Source organism: Podarcis gaigeae (genome assembly GCF_964106915.1).
Source record: "Podarcis gaigeae genome assembly, chromosome: 1".
Lineage (NCBI taxonomy): Eukaryota > Metazoa > Chordata > Lepidosauria > Squamata > Lacertidae > Podarcis > Podarcis gaigeae.
In genome coordinates, this window is record NC_139678.1 from 127,464,447 (window position 1) to 127,488,861 (window position 24,415).

The following is a 24,415-nucleotide window of genomic DNA, read 5'->3' on the forward strand; positions in this document are numbered from 1 at the left end:
GTTCCTTTTTAACCAGGCCTTTGGTTGACCTGATTTACATCCTATGCCCTTTTAAAATGTGGGTTTTTTTGCGGGGGGCGCTATTGGGTTGTTTTGTATTTTTATTATGTATTTTGTGGTTTTATATCTTGGTTTTATTCTGTGAACCACCCTGAGACCCCGTGTATAGGGCGGTATATAAATTCAAAAAATTCTTCTTCTTCTTCTTCTTCTTTATTTCTTACATTTATATACCACCTTTACCTTCCAAGGATCTCAAGGTGGTGTACAGAAGGCCGAGGGCCTTCTGGCCCTCATTGCGAGAAGTGAGGTTACAGGGAACCAGACAGAGGGCCTTCTCGGTAGTGGCGCCCACCCTGTGGAACACCCTCCCTTCAGATGTGAAGGAAATAAGTAGCTATTCTATCTTTAAAAGACATCTGAAGGCAGCCCTGTTCAGGGAAGTTTTTAACATTTAATGCTGTATTGTTTTTAATACTTGATTGGGAGCCACCCAGAGTGGCTGGGGAAACTCAGCCAGATGGGTGGGGTGTAAATAATAAATTATTATTATTATTATTATTATTATTATTCCTCCACATTTCACAACAATCCTGTGAGGTAGGTTAGGCTAAGAGATAGTGACTGGCCCAAGATTACCCAGTAAGCTTCATGGCTGAGAGGAATCCATATCAGGTTTAGTGCAATCTACACTGACTGGCAGTGACTGTACAGGATTTTAGGTGGGTCTCTCCCAGTCCCGCCTGGAAATGCTAGGGGTGGAAGCTTGGGACACTTCAACTTGCAAGACAGAAGCTCTTCTACTGAGCTGCAGCCATCCCAAATGCTAGATCCCCCTGGAATGTCACGTTTTTGCTTTCTTCTGCACCTTGAATGCCGCTGTGATTTAAAACCTTTACCTAGAAGCCATGTCAGTGCTTGAGGTTTCTTTTTTTATATATATAATAATTTTTATTAAGTTTTCCATTTTAACAATCTAATCAAATCACATTGAATATTCCAAATTATACAAATACATATGATAAAGTCCAAATATTTTGCCAAATTATAAATTTTTGTTGGGGTTTCCCATGCTTCAAGTTCAGTGGGGTCCAATCACTTATGTTTCTACTGCCTTGAGCTTCCAATAGTTCCTGCTTTAAATCCTCCTGTGGTTATCCTTCCTTCTTTCATGGCCTCTGAGTTGTTTCCACAGGCGAGTTGAAGTGAACAATAATATACTTCTGTGTGAAATTTGTGTGACTCTCCCCCCCTCCTTTTTTTTCCTTTTCTTTTTTGCAGCTGGTAAGTCTATTATTTGCAGTATGTCCTCACATGCTGGTGTTTATGCTGAATCAATCCAAAAGTCCTTCTCTAGTGGCAGACGCCATCTTCTCTCAGTGCCAATGAAATCTAAGCGTTTGCTCATTAATTTTCTCAGACAAGTTGCACCAAACTGTCTTTCCAGGGGAGGTTTGCCAAATCGGACTTGAAGTACAGATATAATAACAAATTAAGAGCTCGCCTCCCCCTATGACTATTTACCTCTGCAACTCGGTCTATCCCGTAATGTCGGATCCCAATTAAATAGTGTGTCACAGGAGAGTCTTGTCTTCTTCCAAATATTTCAAAGAACAAAGGCTTTAGTTAGTATTATTGTTTCCATACAGTTTATATTTTCCGATCTCACTCGCTGTAAGTAATGTAGACGGTTCTTTTGTCAGTGCTTGAGGTTTCAGACCTGATGGTTCATCTCTCCCCATATGAACCAACTCTGAGATCATCATCTGAGGCCCTTCTTCGTATGCCCCCTCCCTGAGAAGTCCAGAGGGTGGCAACATGAGAACAGGGCCTTTTCTTCAGTGGCTCCCCGTTTGTGGTTTGCTCTCCCCGGGGAGGTTCTGCTGATGCCTTCATTATACACCTTTCGGTGCCAGGTGAAGACTGTTCCTCTTCCAGGTGGTTGGCATTTTTAAAAGTGTTGTGGGGGAATTATTAGTTTGTTTTTGTTCTTTCTTTTAACACTCATTTTGTTTCGTTTTCATATTGTATGTTAATGTCACGAACCTCCCTGAGATCTACGGATTAAGGATACAGTAATAATAATAATAATTTTCCCCATAGTGGAGGAAGAGGAAGAGCACGAGGAACCTGTCAAGAAGAAGAAGAAGAAGAAAAAGACGAAAGCTCAGGAAGAATCTGCTTGGGTAGAGGATGAGGAAGAAGAAGAACCATCAACTAGCATTTCAGTCGAGGTAAGATGCTTCAAATCGTCCAAGATGACGTATGCCGCTGTAGTGAAAACTTGTGGCAGCCGCACGTCCATAATTCGGTTTGTCAGTCGCTTGTTGGAGGGTTAAATGAACATGGACACACTAGGAATGCTTACTGTTTGAATTGCAGGAGTTAAAAAACCTGCATGATCTGGGTCATGGGTAGGCAGACTGTCCCCCCCCCCCCAATAATATTTATTATTTTTCATACAAAACATAACAAAAGAGAGAGTAAACAATAATAAAGGGGGGGGGGAGAGAAAAGGATATGAAACATAAAATACATCAACTCGCTACAAACTAAAACATAATTAATTAATTAAAATCCATCTTCATAAATGTATTACTTGGCTTCCTCTAATCTCTTCCATCTGAATTTCTTAGTAATTATATATAGCAGTTTCCAATATCATTATTTCATGAAACCATATCACAGTCATAATCATATTTCCTAACTTTTCTTATCGTACATGTTCTTATTTATTTATTTAATCCTAATTTAGTCCTAGGCCTAATTAATTCTTTCAAGTGGTTACATATCTTTAATATTGTGGGTAGGCAGACTAAGGCCCTGGGGCCGGATCCAACCCAATCGCCTTCTAAATCCAGCCCGCAGACAGTCCGGGAATCGGCGTGTTTTTACATGAGTAGAATGTGTCCTTTTATTTAAAATGCATCTATGGGTTGTTTGTGGGGCCTGCCTGGTGTTTTTACATGAGTAGAATGTGGGTTTTATTTAAAATGCATCTCTGGGTTATTTGTGGGCCATAGGAATTCGTTCATTCCCCCCCCCAAAAAAATATATAGTCTCCCCCCCGCTCCAGAGATCTGAGGGACAGTGGACCGGTCCCCTGCTGAAAAAGTTTGCAGACCTCTGATCTGGAATGTCAGAGCGTATGGGGAAACAGCACTTTCCCTAAATACCTTGATGCCTCTGTCAGAATTGCATGGAGCCCACCCTCATGAAAAAAGACAATTGCCTGCTTATGTACCCTGTAAAGGTAAAGGGACCCCTGACCATTAGGTCCAGTCGTGACCGACTCTGGGGTTGCGGCGCTCATCTCGCTTTATTGGCCAAGGGAGCCGGCGTACAGCTTCCGGGTCATGTGGCCAGCATGACTAAGCTGCTTCTGGCGAACCAGAGCAGCGGACAGAAACGCCATTTACCTTCCCACCGGAGCGGCACCTATTTACCTACTTGCACTTTGACGTGCTTTCGAACTGCTAGGTGGGCAGGAGCAGGGACCGAGCAACGGGAGCTCACCCAGTCGCGGGGATTTGAACCGCCGTCCTTCTGATCAGCAAGTCCTAGGCTCTGTGGTTTAACCCACAGCGCCACCCGCGTCCCTTTATGTACCCTGTAGCGATGTCTTATTCCACAACTCTCCAACCTCTCGTTCTGCAGAGCCGTTCAAGGCTTTGACGAACCAGAGAGCTCTTGCCAGGGCAGAAACGACCCTCTTCAGCCTCATGTGCGTCACAAGCCGCATGCATTGACATGCATGCACTTGGCGTCGCATAGCAGCGGCCCGGTCCCGGTGGCGCAGTTCCGAGGAGGAGCTATTTTGGAAGCAGGTATGGCCCACGCTGCTGCGTTTTGATTGGCGAGCAGCGTGCCTCCATTTAAACTTCTCCGTAAATGGAGGGAGAAGGGCTTTGTTCTGCTGAGATGCTTAGAGATGAAAGCTTCTCTTCCCTTGCTGAAGTGCTGTTGACTCATTTCATTAGGGTCATATCGATGGTAACCATGGATTCCTGCGGTTCTCGTGAGCCTCTCAGTCTAAAGAGATTAGCAAAGAGCAGAATAGGACCGTGCCTCTGCTGCTCACATCTCAAGGGAAAAACCCTTAGATGCAAATCAGTTTTCCTAATTTTGAATTTTGTATATTTCATAATTGGGAGTAGAGGGGTAACCACGCTTATTCTTTTTCCAGACTTCAGAGAAGAAGAAGAAAAAGAAAAAGAAGATTAAAGAGGAGCCGGAAGATGATTAAGAGGAAGAAACCACAATCTCTCTGGGGATGGCGTCAATGTGGTTGTGGAGACAGCTGCCCCAAAAATGTAATTTGCCCCACAATTAGGCAAAGCCGAGAAATTCTTCCCACTTTCTGTGGAACAGATCCACCCTCCATTCTCAGTTTTTTAGTCTGAACACCAAGTTTAATCCTGATGTTTCTTTGTAATACTAACAAACTGCTTTGAGAGTTTGCCTGTATCTAAAAAAGCAATATTATACATGTTTGAAAACCAGTAACATTTTCAACAGCAGGACTCCTTTATCTTCCTTCAGTATAAATTTTTAGAGGACACTGAGTCTGAAAAAAAGTACCTTTTTGTGTGTGTGTGTGTGTGTGTGTGTGTGTGTGTACATACATGGATGTTTCTTTCCAGTCAGCTGAAATTCTACTTAAAGGTAAAGGGACCCCTGACCATTAGGTCCAGTTGTGACCGACTCTGGGGTTGCAGCGCTCATCTCACTTTACTGGCTGAGGGAGCCGGCGTACAGCTTCCGGGTCATGTGGCCAGCATGACTAAGCCGCTTCTGGCGAACCAGAGCAGCGCACGGAAATGCCGTTTACCTTCCCACCGGAGCGGTACCTATTAATCTACTTGCACTTGTGTGCTTTTGAACTGCTAGGTTGGCAGGAGCAGGGACCGAGCAATGGGAGCTCACCCCATTGCGGGGATTCAAACCACTGACCTTCTGATTAGCAAGTCCTAGGCTCGCTGGTTTAACCCACAGCGCCACCCGCGTCCCTCTGAAATTCTTACTTTTTTATTATTTCATGAAATATACTGAGGGAGCTTGGGGGCGGAATGGGGAAGGCATCTAGCAAATAGGTCAGGATACAGTTCATACTCAGTTTGTGGTGAAAAAAGCATCCACGGGGATTGGGTTAACACTTGCTAGCACCTGGGAATGCAGAAAAAGGGAATAGCCAATTTCTGGAGGTCCACCTGGTTCTATAGACTTCTCCCCCAGATTATCTCCTGTCTTTGCCCAAGACTGGACTTTTCGTCACAGCAAATGCCAGGACACCATACTTCTTCACCAGATATCTTACAAGCCATGAGGAGGGAATTGGCAGCTTTCACTCAACCTCACTGAAAGGGCTCTTGTGTTTTTTCCCCTTCCCATCCTTTTGCTTTCCAGAGTTTGGAGGGAAATCAGACAGAACAGCGGGGGAGGGGGTTGACCCTCCAGATGTTGAACTACAACTCCCATGATCCCTGACCATCTGCTAGGCTGGCTGCAGCTGATGGGAATTGGAGTCTCACCAACTCCACCCCTGCAGATTGGGGGGGGGGACATTCTTCAGACAGAGTGAAGCCAAGCCTTTGCTCTTAAGCTTGCTTAGGAGACACAGAGGGCAAGAACATTTCCCCAAAGTCTAAAATGTCTCCTGTGAGTGGTGGCATACTCTAAGCACCACGGCCACCATTTACAAAAAAAAAAGTTTCCAAACAGCTCGTTTTCTTTCTTTGTACAGTGGTACCTTGGGTAGGGACGCAGGTGGCGCTGTGGGTTAAACCACTGAGCCTAGGGTTTGCCAATCAGAAGGTCGGCGGTTCGAATCCCCGCGACGGGGTGAGCTCCCGTTGCTCGGTCCCTGCTCCTGCCCACCTAGCAGTTTGAAAACACGTCAAGGTGCAAGTAGATACATAGGTACCACTCCAGCGGGAAGGTAAACGGCGTTTCCGTGCGCTGCTCTGGTTCGCCAAAAGTGGCTTAGTCATGCTGGCCACATGACCCAGAAGCTGTACGCTGGCTCCCTCGGCCAATAAAGCAAGATGAGCGCCGTAACCCCAGGGTCGGTCACGACTACACCTAATGGTCAGGGGTCCCTTTACCTCGGGTTAAGAACTTAATTTGTTCTGGACGTCTGTTCTTAACCTGAAACTTTTCTTAACCTGAAACACCACTTTAGCTAATGGGGCCTCCCACTGCCGCCGCTGCACGATTTCTGTTCTCATCCTGAAGCAAAGTTCTTAACCTGAGGTACTATTTCTGGGTTAGCGGAGTCTGTAACCTGAAGCGTCTGTAACCCAAGGTACCACTGTAATTTGTAGTTTTAGATTCAGGAAATGGTGACTTAAGACAACAGGCTTGAACACACACTTGCTGAATAATCTGACGGAAGTAAAAGGCCCTTACGTCAACCATCAACAATGATCGAAAGATATTAAGATAAGCACACATGCAAGAAGATAACGTTGCCTTTTCGTTTAACAAATGGAGGAACTTCTCTCGTGAGTTGGCCAGACTCCGTAGCTCCCAGACCTACCCCATGTGCCAAGATAGCCATTTGTTTCCCAGAATGACGTGTGACCTTTGGGAAAACTGGTTAGCATGACCCAATCCTCCCTGCAAGAACAGCAGTTCCCAGACATTTTATTATGTAACACCTCTCTGTGCTGAACTAACCGCTCTGCTATTTGCTCTGTCAGCCCCAGCCAACATGGGCAAAGGTCAGAGATGATGGGAATGTGGGTTCCAACAACCTCTTGGAGGGCGCCAGGTTGGGGAAGCTCACCCTGTAGAGTAGAGCAGGGGTAGCATTGTGTGAGGCCCTCCAGAGGTTGTTGGACTTCTCCCATCAGTGTGTCCATGGTTCCCCCTTCCCACTTGGTAGGACCCCAGTCTAATGGAAGCTGGTGAAACCCGGACCTGATGGAGTAGCTAGGAGGTCACATGGGTGAAGGGAGAAGAGAGTGATGGGAAAAGGTTGTTGTAATATTTAAGTCAACCACACTCTGACCTTGTTCCCCTGTTAAGGGAGGAGCTCAGTGCAGTGTACCCTTAACATCATCATCATCATCATCATTTATACCCCGCCCATCTGGCTGGGTTTCCCCAGCCACGCTGGGCGGCTTCCAACAAAACACTAAAATACAATAACCTATTAAACATTAAAAGCTTCCCTAAACAGGCCTGCCTTCAGATGTCTTCTAAAAGTTTGGTAGTTATTTTTCTCTTTGACATCTGGTGGGAGGGCGTTCCACAAGGCGGGGGCCACTACCGAGAAGGCCCTCTGCATGGTTCCCTGTAACTTGCAGTAGGCAGAGGACTACAGGCAGCAGACGTCATTCCCCAAAATAAAATTATAGTAATGACCCCGCTGTCATATAGTAAGCTTCATGGCTGGGTGAGGTTTTGAACCCAGGTCTCCCAGGCCCTTGCCCAATAGCCGTACCGCCAAACCTAGGGACGTGGCGAGTCCTTGCGATATGGTGAGCTCCCATTGCTCTGTCCCAGCTTCTGCTAACCTAGCGGTTTGAAAGCATGCCAACACAAGTAGATAAATAGGTACCGCTGCGGCGGGAAGGTAAACGCCGTTTGCATTCGCTCCGTCATGGTGTCCCGTTGCACTAGAAGCGGTTTAGTCCTGCTGGCCACATGCCCCGGAAAGCTGTCTGCGGACAAACGCCGGCTCCCTCGGCCTGAAAGCAAGATGAGCACTGCAACCCGATAGTCACCTTTGACTGGACTTAACCGTCCGGGGTTTTTTTACCGTTGAACCTGTACACTGAACCTGTACTCTTCTAGCAATTGATGTCAAGTATTGCTGGCACATGGCAGGGCAGAATGGAAGTGGCACTAGGATGAGGCGGCAGGAAAGTTTGGGAAACTTTGGGGGCGGTGATGGCAGTTCAGGTGTGTGTCCACCTGGAGTAAACCACAGTAAACTTTTGATTCCGACGTTCAAAATCCTACTTGCGGTCTGTGAGACACGCTACTTACTAAGTGTCGAGAGAGGTTCTATGCGAAAGCTTTTTGCATCTTGAAGATCTAGATTGTTGCGGAATACAGTGGTACCTCGGCTTAAGAACTTAATTCGTTCTGGAGGTTCGTTCTTAACCTGAAACTGTTCTTAACCTGAAGCACCACTTTAGCTAATGGGATCTCCCGCTGCTGCCACGCCGCCAGAGCACGATTTCTGTTCTCATCCTGAAGCAAAGTTCTTAACCCGAAGTGCTAATTCTGGGTTAATGGAGTCTGTAACCTGAAGCGTATGTAACCTGAGGTACCACTGTTGTTTTTTGGGACACACACACACACCCAGGCTAATGACAAAGCGATGCCTTGAAGTCTGGAAGACAGGCAGCTATTTATGAAGCACTGGGTACATCACCATAACACGGTAGAGATAAATTGAGTGCTCCGTAAGTGCATTGCAACACCATGAAGCAATCGTGGGCAGCTGTACGACAAGTATGTTTTACTGTCTGGCTCAGTCCGCCTCTTTGGGTAAGCAGAAGGAGAAATAGCTCTGATGACTTTGTTTCCCTGTGTTCTGATTAGATTGACAGAGCCAGTGTGGTAGAACACAAAGGCAGGTGAGATAAGGATCAATCATTCCTCTAGAGATGGGAGGATCTCTACTTTCGGTTCTCTTCATTCCTCGCCAACCCATAAATCTTATTTTTTTCCACATTTCTGCTGCAATTTTGTGAGTGCCCAGGCCTGTGTTTCCCTCAGGAGCCCAGTTATGTCACCGTTGGCCTGCCAAGCTGACAGCCTCTTACCCTTTTCCAAACATCCTCCCTTGTGGAGTGTTCCCTCAGCCTCCTCTCTCCCCTTTCCTTGAGGGTGCCGCAGGACACACACACACCGGTCTCCAAGCCGCCTCAGCTCCTGGCAACCAGGACCCCTTGGCCAGCCCCAGAGGCACCATTCACCTGTGGAGCTTATAGCCAGGGTTGCTGCAACAAACAGCTGGGCAAGCCTTTGGGAGGCAGAGACGCGAGAGGGCATTGGAAGAGGGAGGGAAGGGAAGAAAGAGGGACAGAGGTCAGTGTTGCCCACAGTGCCACTGACCATCATTCAAGGCACCCCAGGGTGTCACAGCACATGGGTTGAAAAATCACTGCAGTACTTGGATAGACACAAGGGAGAAACGCGCTAAGAGGAAGGGACACTTGGCAAATCCACACTGTGATCAGCTCCCGCCCAGTAACCAATGTCCACACTATGGAAGGACGTGTGAATCCAGAATTGGCCTCCACAGTCATGAACTCACTGTTAAAACCGTCCAGGAGCACCGTAAAGGTAAAGGTAACCCTGACTTAGGTCCAGTCGTGGCCGACTCTGGGGTTGCAGCGCTCATCTCGCTTTATTGGCTGAGGGAGCCGGCGTACAGCTTCCGGGTCATGTGGCCAGCATGACTAAGCCGCTTCTGGCGAACCAGAGCAGCGCACAGAAACGCCGTTTACCTTCCCGCCGGAGTGGTACCCATTTAACTACTTGCACTTTGACGTGCTTTTGAACTGCTAGGTGGGCAGGAGCAGGGACCGAGCAACAGGAGCTCACCCCATTGCAGGGATTCGAACCGCCGATCTTCCGATCTGCAAGCTGGTTTAGACCACAGCACCACCCGCTTGGTATCTGAAGAAGTGTGCATGCACACGCAAGCTCATACCAATAACAAACTTAGTTGGTCTCTAAGGTGCTACTGGAAGGAATTTTTTAATTTTGTTTCAACTACAGCAGACCAACACGGCTACCTACCTATACACATATGTGAAAACCATGTTTATGGAAGACAATCTTACTCGGCTACGAGTGATCGCCAAAGGAGAAGACACCACTGTGCCTCAATATATCTGAAATGCCCAAATAGAATAATAGAATCAAGGAATTGTAGAGATGGATGGGTCCCGGGGGTCATCTAGTCCATCCCCCTGCAACACAGGAATCTCAACACACACTTCCCCCCATCCAGTTTGAAACCATACCGGACCCTGCTTAGCTTTGCAAATGTACTAACAGTTTTACTTGCTGCTCCACTAGCAGCTAGGAAGCAGCAGTAAGAGCAAAACAGCTAAATTCAATCAAGGTTACTATAGTTACTCCCAGACTTGGAACTAATAAAGGGTTAATGATGAAAAGAGTTTGTATGAACAACCCCCCCCCCCCATGTTGCGCTTGAAGCCATTTGGCATGAGCTATTAAGAGAGCTGACTAAGCTGTTATTTATTGGCAGCCCTAATAAACTTATCTGGAGAGCAAAAGAAATGAGAATGCCTGTAATGAAATCTATATAGCTTCTGTATCTCTCCCTGTAAACAACATTACTGGCCTGAGACCTGTTTATTAGGTTCTGCAAGTTTAGGTCTCTGAGGAGGTCACACGGCACTATGTGTGGCAGGGGACAGATGGTTTTCCAAGCCTGGTGCATCCTGAAACAGCATTTCATGTTCTTCAAAGCCTGATCTGGTCTTGCCACCGCCTTCCTTTCATAGCTGTCAACCATCCCTTATTTGGCGGGAAAGTCCCTTATCCCAGCGCCGTGTCCCACTGCTGTCCCTTATTGATGATGTCCCTTAAATTTCCCACGTTTCAAAGGAAGCAGCTCCTCTCCCTCCCTTCCTGCCGGCCAGGGAGGAGGGAGGCTCCAACTGTGTTGCTTGGCTGCGTTTCTCACCCAATAAGGAGTCTGAGAACGACTGGGGGGTGGAGCTTGCATGCCGTGTGCCAATCAAACCGGCAGCGTTGCCTGGGGACTTGCCTTTGCTCAGCACTTCCCAGTGGAGAGGTGACGGTGGTTTTCCTTGCTGCATCCCCTTTGCTGGGTTGCTGCGCTGTGGGAACCACCGCTTGAGGCTTCGTTTGGCTGCTGGCTAGGCTTTCTGCCTTTGGCTCGGAGGGGCTCAGAAGTTGAACATACCTGTGCTCTGAAAATCCTTTATTTTAGCTGCTGATCACTTATTTTCAAGGCTGCTGGTCCCTTATTTTCAAGGCTGCTGGTCCCTTATTTTCAAATCTGTAAGTTGACAGCTATGCTTCCTTTATGTTAACATTCCTATATCATTCACATATTCAAGAGTTAGGATCCACAACAGAACTTAGAAACCCCTTCCCACTCCATGGATTAAAAAAAAAAAAAGCACAGTGGCCACTCAGCTCCAGGTATTTCTGGATAACACCGATTTTCTGGGTCTGAACAAGCAGCATTGGTTGTCTGAATGTTTCCTGAGGTTTCCTGAGAAATGTCTCTGGAGGAGTGTTTGCTACCTGGTTCTGCATGATCTCTTTGGCATTTAATTAGCAAAGGGTTCCCAGCAATGAACCATGAAAAAAATATTGCTGGCTCTCCTAACTACTTTTGCACCAGTTGTTTTAATATATATTTTTACTGGGTTTTATAATCAAGGATCATAGGAATAATATACTTTTGCACCAGTTTCCCCAAAAAGCGAGGACAAAACCCTTTTTTAAAAGTTTGTACTTTAACACTCCAATCAGAACAGATTTGGGGGGGTACACAGGAGGTTAGGGTGCAGAGAGGAAGATGATATCCCCCTGAGTGGACTTGTGTTGGCACCCCTGGAGGCCTTTTTAAATGTATGTTATAATATTGTAAATTGCTTTGGGATGCCAACTTATAACATGCCCATTTGGCTGGGTTTCCCCAGCCACTCTGGGCAGCTCCTAACAAAATATTAAAAACACAATCAAACATCATGTCTTCTAAAAGTCAGATAGTTGTTTATTTCCTTGACATCGGATGGGAGGGCATTCCACAGGGCGGGCGCCACCACCAAGAAGGCCCTCTGCCTGGTTCCCTGCAACCTCACTTCTCACACTGAGGGAACCGCCAGAAGGCCCTCGGCGCTGGACCTCAGTGTCCAGGCAGAACGATGGAGGTGGAGATGCTCCTTCAGGTCTACTGGGCCGAGGCCGTTTAGGGCTTTCAAGGTCAGCACCAACACTCTGAATTGTGCTCAGAAACGAACTGGGAGCCAATGTAGGTCTTATGTGGTCTTGGCAGCCACTCCCAGTCACCAGTCCAGCTGCTGCATTCTGGATTAGCTGTAGTTTCCGGGTCAATTTCAAATGTAGCCCTACGTAGAGCATGTTGCAGTAGTCCAAGCGGGAGATAACCAGAGCATAATCCATAAGGTTAGCGTCTTGCCCTTCAAGCCCTCAAGCACTCCATGAATAAGATTATGTGTCATATTTTCTTGTCCAGATCTTCCCATTGGTCCGCTCTTTCGTAGAGCTTCATTTGCAGATGGGTCGTGCTTGTGATATAAGTCGAGAATTGGAGCAGAGGTTCAGTTAACAGCAGTTAACAGCACTGTTGCGCAAAGGGTGCTGGTCAGCAGGCCAGATCCAAATGCGTAAACATCACCCATTGGTACTGATATATTCAGTGGACACATTAAAACCAAACGTGTGCTTACCTTTCCAACAGAAACATCTGGAGGATACAATATCAAAATTTATTTTAAATCAGGGCAGGCCAAGCAAGCTATTTTCTTCCTCTGGAAGCGGAACAAAACCGGCTTTCAAACATATCCTTGGGTTTCTATTGTAGCAACCGAGAAGACAGACAAAACTAGGGCGTATTAAAATAATATACTAACCAGAGAAGAAAATGCCAGTAAGTAAATCAGCCTTGGCTTACTGATAATCACATGAGGATGTCAAAGGGAATGCAATAGGATGGAGGAAGATGAAAAAGGCAGCGAAATGAACGAAGGCGCAGAGAACGGCATCCGTGCACAAGGAGAGTTAAGAGATTAGATTTGCTTACAAAGAGGGAACATCAAAGAGGGAACTTATTTACTTTGGATTATGGCGCAAGAACCAGGAGAGCTTCTGCACATTGGTTTAAAAATAAGAGAGAGTATCGCTGGCTTCTTCAACGCTCAGTTAACCGCTGGGACAAAATGTCCTGGGTCACCTTCAGGTGAAACAAACTTAATTCAAAACGGTATTAAATAGGATGGAACCCTTAGTGGCTATATAGTAAGGTGAGTGACCTTACATTCAGGACTAATTCATAGCCCTTATCTGGAAATAATGTCAGCTGCCTAAACATTTTCTGTGTGTATCTTCCTTCCTTTTACTCAAACTTTTCCTTTTTGGTATTTTCAAGACTTTCATATTGATAACATAAATATATCTCATTTTCACTAAAAGACATTTCAGTGGAACGGTCCTTTGATTAGAAGACTGATTTTCACTGCCTGTTATTAAAACCTCTTAACAAACCAATATAATGAGAACATCTGATTTCTCTCTCTTATTGCTGCTCTCACAGCATAATCCTGTGCATATTTACTCAGGAGTAAATGCCCCTTTCTACACAGAGACTTATTACCTTGCATGTGCTTTGAATAAGTTGCATCAAAACCACTAAACCTTATTTCTGAGTTGACGTGCATATGGTTGTGCTAGCAATAAGGAACAATTTCTCGAGGGGAGAGGCACAAAACCTAACTGAGAATAAATTTTGATAAAATAATATTAGAAAGTTCAAGCTAAACCTACTGTACAAACTCGGGTAACTCAAATTAATTCATACAGCACTATTCTGCTGTACTAGAGTAGCAAAGGGTTTGTGGCAGAAAGAGGGCGTGATTGGGAATGATATTTCTGAGCTGGGGGGGAAATTCACATCTGGCAACCAATGCGCCCATTTGGTTTCAGATAGTATATGAGTAAAGTAAAGGTAAAGGGACCCCTGACTGTTAGGTCCAGTCGTGACTGACTCTGGGGTTGCGGTGCTCATCTTGCTTTATTGGCTGAAGGAGCCAGCGTACAGCTTCCGGGTCATGTGGCCAGCATGACTAAGCCACTTCTGGCGAACCAGAGCAGCGCACGCAAACGCCATTTACCTTCCCGCCAGAGCGGTACCTATTTATCTACTTGCACTTTCGATGTGCTTTCGATCTGCTAGGTTGGCAGGAGCAGGGACTGAACAATGGGAGCTCACCCCATCGCTGTGGTTTAGACCACAGCGCCACCTGGACTACATAGACTGCATCTATGAGTAAAAGGTAAAGGTACCCCTGCCCGTACAGGCCAGTCGTGACCGACTCTGGGGTTGCATGCTCATCTTACTTAAGAGGCCGGGAGACAGCGCTGTCTGAAGACACTTGTGGCCAGCGTGACAAAGCTGCTCTGGCGAGCCAGCACCAGCACAGCGCACGGAAATGCCGTTTACCTTCCCGCTATAAAGCGGTACCTATTTATCTACTTGCACTTAGGGGTGCTTTCGAACTGCTAGGTGGGCAGGAGCTGGGACCGGACGATGGGAGCTCACCCCGCCATTGGGATTCGAACCACCGACCATACGATCGGCAAGTCCTAGGCACTGAGGTTTTACCCACAGCGCCACCCACGTCCCCATCTATGAGTAGATGAGTCTAAAAAGCCTGGAACACAAATTTTCACGGGCCTCTAGTGGCTATGGTGGCTAATTTACCAGAAGTATGTGTTTAGCATTAATTCTGGAAGTGTGTACAGTGGTACTTCGGGTTAAGTACTTAATTCGTTCCGGAGGTCTGTTCTTAACCTGAAAATGTTCTTAACCTGAAGCACCACTTTAGCTAATGGGGCCTTCTGCTGCCGCTGCGCCGCTGGAGCACGATTTCTGTTCTCATCCCGAAGCAAGGTTCTTAACCTGAAGCACTATTTCTGGGTTAGCGGAGTCAGTAACCTGAAGCGTATGTAACCTGAAGCTTATGTAACCCGAGGTACCACTGTACTTGATTCTGACCAAACTAAGCCTCTCTACAGCAAAATATACATAGTGAGCCTGTAATTACTTGCCAACTCTGCTTAAATTAAACGGCAGAGGGAGCTAATTACTGTTCCAGCAACAACAACAACAAAAAAGGCTTTTTGATAAGCCCATGGACAAGAAAAAGCACAGCCCAGCAGCAGGGAATAAGCAACTAGCCTCTGTCATGCTGTTGCACAGGGATGAGGCATCTCTGACCTTCCAGATGTTGCTGGACTACAAATCCCATCATCCCTGACCATTGGCCATGCTTTCTGGGGATGATGGGATATGGAGTCAACGATGTGGATGTCCACAGTTTCACCATAGGAGTATAACAAGGGCTGTGTGGGAAGAACAGGGAATGAAAACTCAATATGATTGAGTGGATAGCATGTGGGTTTGGCAACATGGTTCTCTTCAGATGTTGATGGACTTCAATTACACTGATCGGTCCCAGTCATCATGGCTGATGGCCAAGGATCATCAGAATTGTAGTCTGAAACACCTGGAGTACACCATATTATCTACTCATGGCAAAGCATGTCGGACACTGAACCATGGGAACTAGAGTTCTAATTTTTACACTTAGGCTGAGAAATAGGAAGTAAACCAAGGCTAATATATTTCACAGGATCGCTTGGACTAAAACTGTCAACCAAAAGCTTTACTTTTCTGGTTTATCACCACAACACTTATTGACACTGGGTTTCAGTAAAGCAAGTAATTTAATTTGACAGCGCCTATATGACGCGGGTGGCACTGTGGGTTAAACCACAGAGCCTAGGACTTGCCGATCAGAAGTTCAGCGGTTCGAATCCCCGTGACGGGGTGAGCTCCTGTTGCTCGGTCCCTGCTCCTGCCAACCTAGCAGTTCGAAAGCACGTCAAAGTGCAAGTAGATAAATAGGTACCGCTCTGGCGGGAAGGTAAACAGCATTTCTGTGCGCTGCTCTGGTTTGCCAGAAGCGGCTTAGTCATGCTGGCCACGTGACCCAGAAGCTGTATGCCAGCTCCCTCGGCCAATAAAGTGAGATGAGCGCGCAACCCCAGAGTTGGTCACGACTGGACCTAATGGTCAGGGGTCCCTTTACTTTACCTTTACTATATGATTTCGAGGGACAGAAAAATTTGGCCACGATAGGGAAATTTTTGTCCACGGTATGATTATTTCCCACCTAGTCATTGTGACACGTTGGCACCCTGTTTGCAAAATTTAACAATTCCAAAATACCGACGTGCTTTCGCAAGATTGAATATACTGCTTTCGGCTGGAATCGAGGGTCGGTTTCAAAAAATTCCGCTGGAAAACCGGTTATGTCCCTGTGGAGATGGCAGTATTGAGTCAGTGGCTCATGTGCTTCTGGCTTGCACTCTTTATAATGATTTGAGGAGTGAGGTTATTTTTAACCCTCTATTATTCTCCATGTTGGGTCACTCAACCATTGCTACTATGCCCTTACTTTTAGCAGATCAAGATAATCAGGTGACAGCAAAAACTACAAAGATTTTAGCAGGGGCAATTAGAATAAGATCTATTATTTGATTATTGAAGTAAAGTCCCAAAATGTATTTTCTATAGTTAAGTTTTTACCTCTATCTTCGGTACGTTTTATTTTATTGCTCTGGCTAGTGGCTGATGGAAAGAAAGATTCTTCTTCTTCTTCTTCTTCTTCTTCTTCTTCTTCTTCTTCTTCTTCTTCTTCTTCTTCTTCTTCCTCACGTGGGGGAGGTTGAGATTAAAATAGCATTGACCCTCTTGTCTGTCACATCGTGCTCCTTGGAAGAAAAATGATTTGTAATCATTAATTTATTTTTAAGTTGCTCATCCACATCTATTTGTGGTTTCTCTCTAGGCAGGGAGAGTTGGACTCGATGGCCCTTGTGGTCTCTTCCAACTCTATGATTCTATGATTCTAGGAGGCTGAGAACTAAGCAACAGAAACAGAAGGCGGTCCAAAAGCCAAACCCATTATGGGAAATCAGACTTCCACTTGCAGGCCATACGCAACGTCTGAGAAATAGCCTGTGGGTGGCTCAGCAAAGCAAAAGCCAATTGCTGTTTGGCTAAAGGATGTTACCCATTAAAATCTGGAAGCAGTAGAACTCAAGGATGGATCGTGAGTCCCTGGAGATTCTGGGCTGGGCTGGTGGAGTAGCACATTCGAAACACGTTCTTTTCCTCAAATAATTCTGGGCATTGCAGTTTACTATTCACAGATTTACAATCCTCAGCCACCCTTAACAAATGGCTCAGGACCACAATACCTCAAGGACCGCCTCTTTCCATATGAACCTACCTGGACCCTGAGATCATCTTCTGAGGCCGTTCTTCATGTGCCTCATCCTCGAGAGCTCCGGAGGGTGGCAACATGAGAGCAGGGCCTTCTCTGCAGTGGCTCCCTGTCTGTGGAATGCTCTCCCCAGGGAAGTTCACCTGGCGCCTTCATTATACACTTTTAGGTGCCAGGCAAAATCCTTCCTTTTAAACCAGGCCTTTGGTTGATCTTATTGACAACCAAAACCCCTTTAGATTGTGGCTCTTTTGGTTTTTTTTATTGGGTTAATAATAATAATAATGATAATTTATTATTTATACCCTGCCCATCTGGCTGGGCTTCCCCAGCGACTCTAGGCGGCTTCCACAAAAATATTAAAATACTGTAATACATCAAACATTAAAAGCTTCCCTAAATAGGGCTGCCTTCAGATGTCTTCTAAAAGTCTGGTAGTTGTTCTCTTTGACATCTGCTGGGAGGGTCTTCCACAGGGAGGGCGCCACTACCGAGAAGGCCCTCTGCCTGGTTCCCTGTAACTTGGCTTCTCGCAGCGAGGGAACCGCCAGAAGGCCTCGGCGCTGGACCTCAGTGTCCGGGTAGAACGATGTGGGTGGAGACGCTCCTTCAGATATACTGGACCGAGGCTGTTTAGGGCTTTAAAGGTCAGCACCAACACTCTGAATTGTGCTTGGAAACATACTGGGAGCCAATGTAGGTCTTTCAAGACCAGTGTTATATGGTCTTGGCGGCTGCTCCCAGTCACCAGTCTATCTGCCGCATTCTGGATTAATTGCAGTTTCCAGGTCACCTTCAAAGGTAGCCCCACGTAGAGCGCATTGCAGTAGTCCAAGCGGGAGATAACCAGAGCATGCACCACTCTGGCGAGGCAGTCCGCAGGTAGATAGGGTCTCAGCCAGCGCACCAGATGGAGCTGGTAAACAGCTGCCCTGGACACAGAATTGACCTGTGCCTCCATGGACAGCTGTGAGTCCAAAATGACTCCCAGGCTGCGCACCTGGTCCTTCAGGGGCACAGTTACCCCATTCAGGACTAGGGAATCCTCCACACCTGCCCACCCCCTGTCCCCCCAAAACAGTACTTCTGTCTTGTCAGGATTCAACCTCAATCTGTTAGCCGCCATCCATCCTCCAACTACCTCCAGACACTCACACAGGACCTTCACCGCCTTCACTGGTTCTGAGTTGAAAGAGAGGTAGAGCTGGGTATCATCCGCATACTGATGAACACCCAACCCAAACCCCCTGATGAACTCTCCCAGAGGCTGCATGTAGATGTTGAAAAGCATGGGGGAGAGGACAGAACCCTGAGGCACATTGTTTTTGGCTTGGTTTTATATGTTATGGTCTTGTTTGTGAACTTCCCTGAGACCTCTGGATATAGGGCAGTGTATAAATTGAATAAATGAAATGAAAATGAAATTAAAGACAGTGTCCAGAATTAGTTGAGTGAAGTGGGGGGGGGGGATGTGTTTTGAACATGGATGTAGCCAGGATTTATGTTAGGGGGGCAGGCTACCAACCTGTCATCATCCTCTGTCCGGCTCTGTCTAGCAGATTCAGAATGAAACATCTCATCAACAATTGTTTTACAGTGGTACCTCAGGTTACATACGCTTCAGGTTACATACGCTTCAGGTTACACACTCCGCTAATCCAGAAATAGTGCTTTAGGTTAGGTTCAGGATGAGAACAGAAATCGTGCTCCAGCGGCGCGGCAGCAGCGGGAGGCCCCATTAGCTAAAGTGGTGCTTCAGGTTAAGAACAGTTTCAGGTTAAGTACTGACCTCCAGAACGAATTAAGTACTTTACCTGAGGTACCACTGTACATTACTCTCTTTTGACCCCAGGTGCTCAGAACAATCTGTCAAAATCTCCAGTCATCTGAAAACCGGGAAGCTAAATAAAAAATTAACATCAGGGAGTACCTTCCATGCAGTTAACATTATTCTATATGTTGCAAAATTGCAAAGAACATGCCTTTTTCCCCATCTCCCTTAAAAAAAAAAAATCTAGGTTTTATTGAATTTGCTGAGAACCTTTCACAACATCATCCACGTGACCTCAGCAAGCATTTCAATTTTGAATACTCTGATTATTCCTACTTTTAGTTAAGCATTTTTATTTGTTTACTTGGTTTAGGAGGGGCAGCTGCTCCCCCCCCCCCAGCTATGCCCAGGGCTCTGAATGTGTTTCAAAGGTATGGTATCTATGCAGTCATAGATAGATGAGCAGATGTAGCAACACGGAACCACTTCTGTATGCTAGCTTTGTGATGCCAGAAGCCAAATTCGTGGATTTTAAAACAAACAGATAAGCAGAACAAACCCTCCCACATTTAAATATGCAGAAGGATTGCCTTTGATACGGTAGCCTTGTCCGGATGGCAAAATCTAGGAGCTTTGGTGAGCTAGGGGTGTGGAGCTTCATGCAACTCTTTGCTAATCTATGCAACAAGCGAACAAACTCGCACCCACAGTTGTTGCTGCTGCTGCTGTTGTTCTGCTGGCTGTTGTCATTCTGAAGTTGCTGCATCTTCTCCTGAGCTGAGAGCTGCCTCTTCCTGGCACAACATCTGCTTTCGATAGCTTGCACACCAAGCCTGCTGACAACAAGGAGTTTGATGGCGGTGCTCCTTGACCCATGTCCCAGCTTGTTTTTTCTGGCGGCGCTTTCGCCTCTCGTCAGCTTTGCCGGCCCCGGAAGGACCAGCGAGCGAGGGATCCCCCTCCTTCTCACCCAGAGGAATGGCTGAGAGCACTCTTGAGAGGCATGGCGTGTGGCGGGGGACAAACGCTGTCTTACACCCAGCACCCGTTGAGTCACACCATGGGTAGGGAAACTAAGGCCCGGGGGCCGGATTCGGCCCAACCGTGCTCTAAATCTGGCCCGCGGACAGTCCGGGAATCAGCGTGTTTTTCCATGCATAGAATGTGTCCTTTTATTTAAAATGCATCTCTGGCTTATTTGTGGGGCCTGCCTGGTGTTTTTACATGAGTACAGTGGTACCTCAGGTTACATACGCTTCAGGTTACAGGCTCTGCTAGCCCAGAAATAGTGCTTCAGGTTAAGAACTTTGCTTCAGGATGAGAACAGAAATCGTGCTCCGGCAGCACGGTGGCAGCAGGAGGCCCCGTTAGCTAAAGTGGTGCTTCAGGTTAAGAACAGTTTCAGGTTAAGTGCGGACCTCTAGAACGAATTAAGTACTTAACCTGAGGTACCACTGTACACCAAATAATCGTGGGAACTATCGTTTGTTAAGAGCTCTGGGAATTGTAGCCCTACTGGTTCAATATAAGTACGCCATCTTTTAAGGCTAACCCTATTGATCATGGGACGCGGGTGGCGCTGTGGGTTAAACCACAGAGCCTAGGACTTGCCGATCAGAAGGTCGGTGGTTCGAATCCCCTTGCTCGGTCCCTGCTCCTGACAACCTAGCAGTTCGAAAGCATGTCAAAGTGCAAGTAGATAAATAGGTACCACTCCAGCGGGAAGGTAAACGGCCTTTGCGTGCGCTGCTCTGGTTCGCCAGAAGCAGCTTAGTCATGCTGGCCACATAACCCGGAAACTGTACGCCGGCTCCCTCAGCCAATAAAGCGAGATTTCGGGCTTTATTCATTTTGGGCTGCTGGTGCTAATTTGGCTACCTAAATGTGTAAAAGGAATTAATGCATGTTCCACATAGTGTAAACCCATGAGAAGAACAGTTTGATCTGACACTTAAGCCAGACAACACGGAAAGGTTTTGAATATACGTAATGCAAGTTGGTACAGTACATAGACTTTATCCTATTTGATCTCATCAAGTTGCTGGAAACAGCAGTATTGGAACAAGTAATACTGTATATATATTTAAACCTATCTGCATTAGCACATCCCATTTATCCCATATCCACTTACAGCAGACAGTTGTCATTAGAAGACAAACCCTGGTATCAGTTCCGTCAAAAAAGCTCAGCAACGTTCGGGGTGTCCTTTACTTTTGGCAACCCTAATCTGGAATATCAGAAGAAATCCAAAACCAGTCTTGTTTCCGAAGTGGAGAATTGGTGCTGCTTTCCTTTTAGGGTGGGAAAAGTCAGACAGAAAGCAGGAGGGGGGCTGTAATAATAATAATAATAATAATAATAATAATAATAATAATAATAATTTCATTGTTTGCTACAATTTTGATTGGCAGATACAGAAAAATTATATAACTATATCTATATTGCAAAATAAGTGCGATGGGCAAGACAGCTGAGAAAGAATGGGTATTCTGCCAGATAGCCTTGTTCTCTTGCTATGTGGCAATATGCTATCAGGCGTTCGTGACCTCCAGTTAATTGCCGTGGGATTTCAGAAGTCAAATGCATTCCAAGTAGCCAGCTACTGTATTTTTCCACAACTATGTGCGGTTAGAGGACTGCTTCTGAGGAGGAGAGGCCTTCACATTGATGTACCGTGACACTAGCTTCTTTCAGTAGTTGGATAGCCATGCAGATGTAATGAAGGATAGCTCAGTCCGCAAAGCACCAGACTCTTAATCGCATGGTTGTGGGTTTGAGCCCCACGTCAGGCAAAAGATCCTTGCATTGCAGGGTGTTGAACTAGACAATCTTCACAGTCCCTTCCAACTCTGCAATTCTATGATCAATACGTAAAGGTAAAGGGACCCCTGACCATTAGGGCCGGTCGTGACCGACTCTGGGGTTGCCGCGCTCATCTCACTTTACTGGCCAAGGGAGCCGGTGTACAGCTTCCAGGTCATGTGACCAGCATGACTAAGCCGCTTCTGGCAAACCAGAGCAGCGCACATAAACACTGTTTACCTTCCCACCGGAGCAGTACCCATTTATCTACTTGCACTTTGACATGCTTTCGAACTGCTAAGTGGGACCTTCTGATTGGCAATCCTAGGCTCTGTGGTTTAACCCACAGCGCCACCCATGTCCCATATAGCTTGTTTAGTTTATACATAAATCCAGCACTGGGGAAGACACACACACACACACACACACACACACACACACACTCTATTAGAAGCATAATTGCATGAGCTCTTAAGCCTTTCTACTCTCCAAATGGTGCACAGCCTTTCTGACAGACACAGTTCACCTTCTGGTCTTTAAAACTCGTTTCAAAAGTTTCATTGAACAGAGAAGACTTTAACCATCATATAGTGCTTCTAGAAGAGGCTAAATTTAACCTGAAGATATGGGCATTCTTACAGTAGCCCTGCACCCAACGTGACGTTCAGGAACATAGGCATTCAGGGTTATGCTTTGTCAAACAATGAGAGGAAATGAAACATCAGCTCGACTGTTCGCAACACCCCTTGGCCTTGTCTTAACTAGGGTGGTGTGACAGGGGTGCGCCAAAGATTGGTTTGCTTTGGTTTGGAAAATTAAAGTATATTGTAAGGTAGCTGAAAAGTCAGATACCAGCTTCTTCAGGGCTTAAATGATGGCAACAGCAGGGCAGTCCACAGTGCTGTCTTTCCAGCTTCTTATTGGCCCTGTGTTGTTGTTGTTTGGTCGTTTAGTCGTGTCCGACTCTTCGTGCCCCCATGGACCAGAGCACGTCAGGCACTCCTGTCTTCCACTGCCTCCCGCAGTCTGGTCAAACTCATGCTGGTAGCTTCGAGAACACTATCCAGCCATCTTGTCCTCTGTCGTCCCCTTCTCCTTGTGCCCTCCATCTTTCCCAACACCAGGGTCTTTTCCAGGGAGTCTTCTCTTCTCATGAGGTGGCCAAAGTATTGGAGCCTCAGCTTCACAATCTGTCCTTCCAGTGAGCACTCAGGGCTGATTTCCTTCAGAATGGATAGGATTGATCTTCTTGCAGTCCATGGGACTCTCAAGAGTCTCCTGTTGGCTTTGTATCTGCAGCCTAACACAGTAAATGGTAAAGGACCCCTGGACGGTTAGGTCCAGTCAAAGGCGACTATGGGATTGCACGCTCATCTTGCTTTCAGGCTGAGGGGGCCAGTGTTTGTCCACAGACAGCTTTCTGGGTCATGTGGGCAGCATGACTAAACTGCTTCCGGCACAACGGAAGACCGGGACAGAAACCAGAGTGCATGGAAACGCTGTTTACCTTCCCGCCACAGCAATACCTATTTATCTACTTGTACTGGTGTGCTTTCAAACTGCTAGGTTGGCAGGAGCTGGGACAGAGCAACGAGCTCATTTCGTTGCAGGGATTCGAACCGCCCACCTTCCGATCAGCAAGCCCAAGAGGCTCAGTGGTTTAGACCACAGCGAGGGGAAATGTCCTATTGTCAGTCCTGCACAGACAGAGATTTAGAGAGGCAGGCAGGTGTGAAATTCTTCAAAATTTTTGGGGCTTACCAATGGTGGTGGCTAGGACAGAGCTCGTTTTGGTAGCTGTCAGGGGAGGAGAAAATAAGAGTGATGTGACTCTTCTCCCTCCCCAAAAAGTTCATTTACGAGGTTACTTTTCTGTGAGTGCAACAGTGCCAGGACTTCAAGAGATCTAAGCTGTGTGGTTGTGTACACACAATACCTTTAAAGCACATTGGAAGCACATTATTTTCCTCTAAGAATTATGGGCACTGTAGTTTCTTAAGGGTTGCTGGGAATAGTAACTACGCGAGGGGTAAGCTACAGTTGCCCAGACTTATTTGATGAAAAGAATGTGCTTCAAATGTGCTTTAAAAGTATTGTGTGTACCCAGCCTGTCTGAAGCAGATACCGTATTTTTATCTCTATAAGACGCACCAGACCACAAGACGCACCTAGTTTTGGGAGGAGGAAAACAAGAAAAAAATATTCTGAATCTCAGAATCCAGAACAGCAAGAGGGATCGCTGCGCAGTGAAAGCAGCGATACCTCTTGCTGTTCTGGATTCTGGGGTAGCTGTGCAGCCTGCATTCGCTCCATAAAACGCACACACATTTCCCCTTACTTTTTAGGAGGGAAAAAGTGAGTCTTATAGAGCAAAAAATACGGTACCTTCCTCGGGCCAATACTTTGGAAGTCCTGCACAAATCTCTGCCTGCATATTTCCCCCTTGCTCATGGTGCTACTTGCAATCGATTGGTTCGCTCCACCGCAGGGCCGGCATGTGGAGCAGAAATGGTAAATTATTCTCCTGCTGCTTGGGGAGATTTCCCATGCCAGTAGGAATTCCCTAATATCCTTCTCTTAGGAATTCAAAGCTCTTGTAAATTATTGACAGAGGATATTATCTATATCCTGCATGGCTCTCGTGTGCTTCCGGGCATCCACAGTTTTCTTGTCCCCACCTTCCTTTTAAAATCAAAATCAGGAGACGCTATGTGAGCATTTAACATGTGAATCAAGTATGTATGCAAAGCAGGTAATTTGCAACTTGGATTAATTTGTGTAA

General features: G+C 46.4%; 1 protein-coding gene and 1 long non-coding RNA gene across 2 annotated transcripts in view; one reads left to right on the top strand and one right to left on the bottom strand.

Moving 5' to 3' along the window:
* NOP58 (NOP58 ribonucleoprotein) overlaps positions 1-4,561 on the top strand; it is a 33,894-nt gene extending 29,333 nt beyond the window's left edge. Inside the window, exons 14-15 of the mRNA XM_083709919.1 lie at positions 2,104-2,234; positions 4,187-4,561. Of these exons, the coding sequence (XP_083566045.1) occupies positions 2,104-2,234; positions 4,187-4,246 (191 nt within the window). The 3' untranslated portion in view covers positions 4,247-4,561. The remainder of the gene's footprint in view (positions 1-2,103; positions 2,235-4,186) is intronic.
* The window catches only part of LOC310833764, a 334,495-nt gene that overhangs the window by 196,748 nt on the left and 113,332 nt on the right, over positions 1-24,415 (bottom strand). The gene's annotated exons all lie outside the window — the stretch shown is intronic.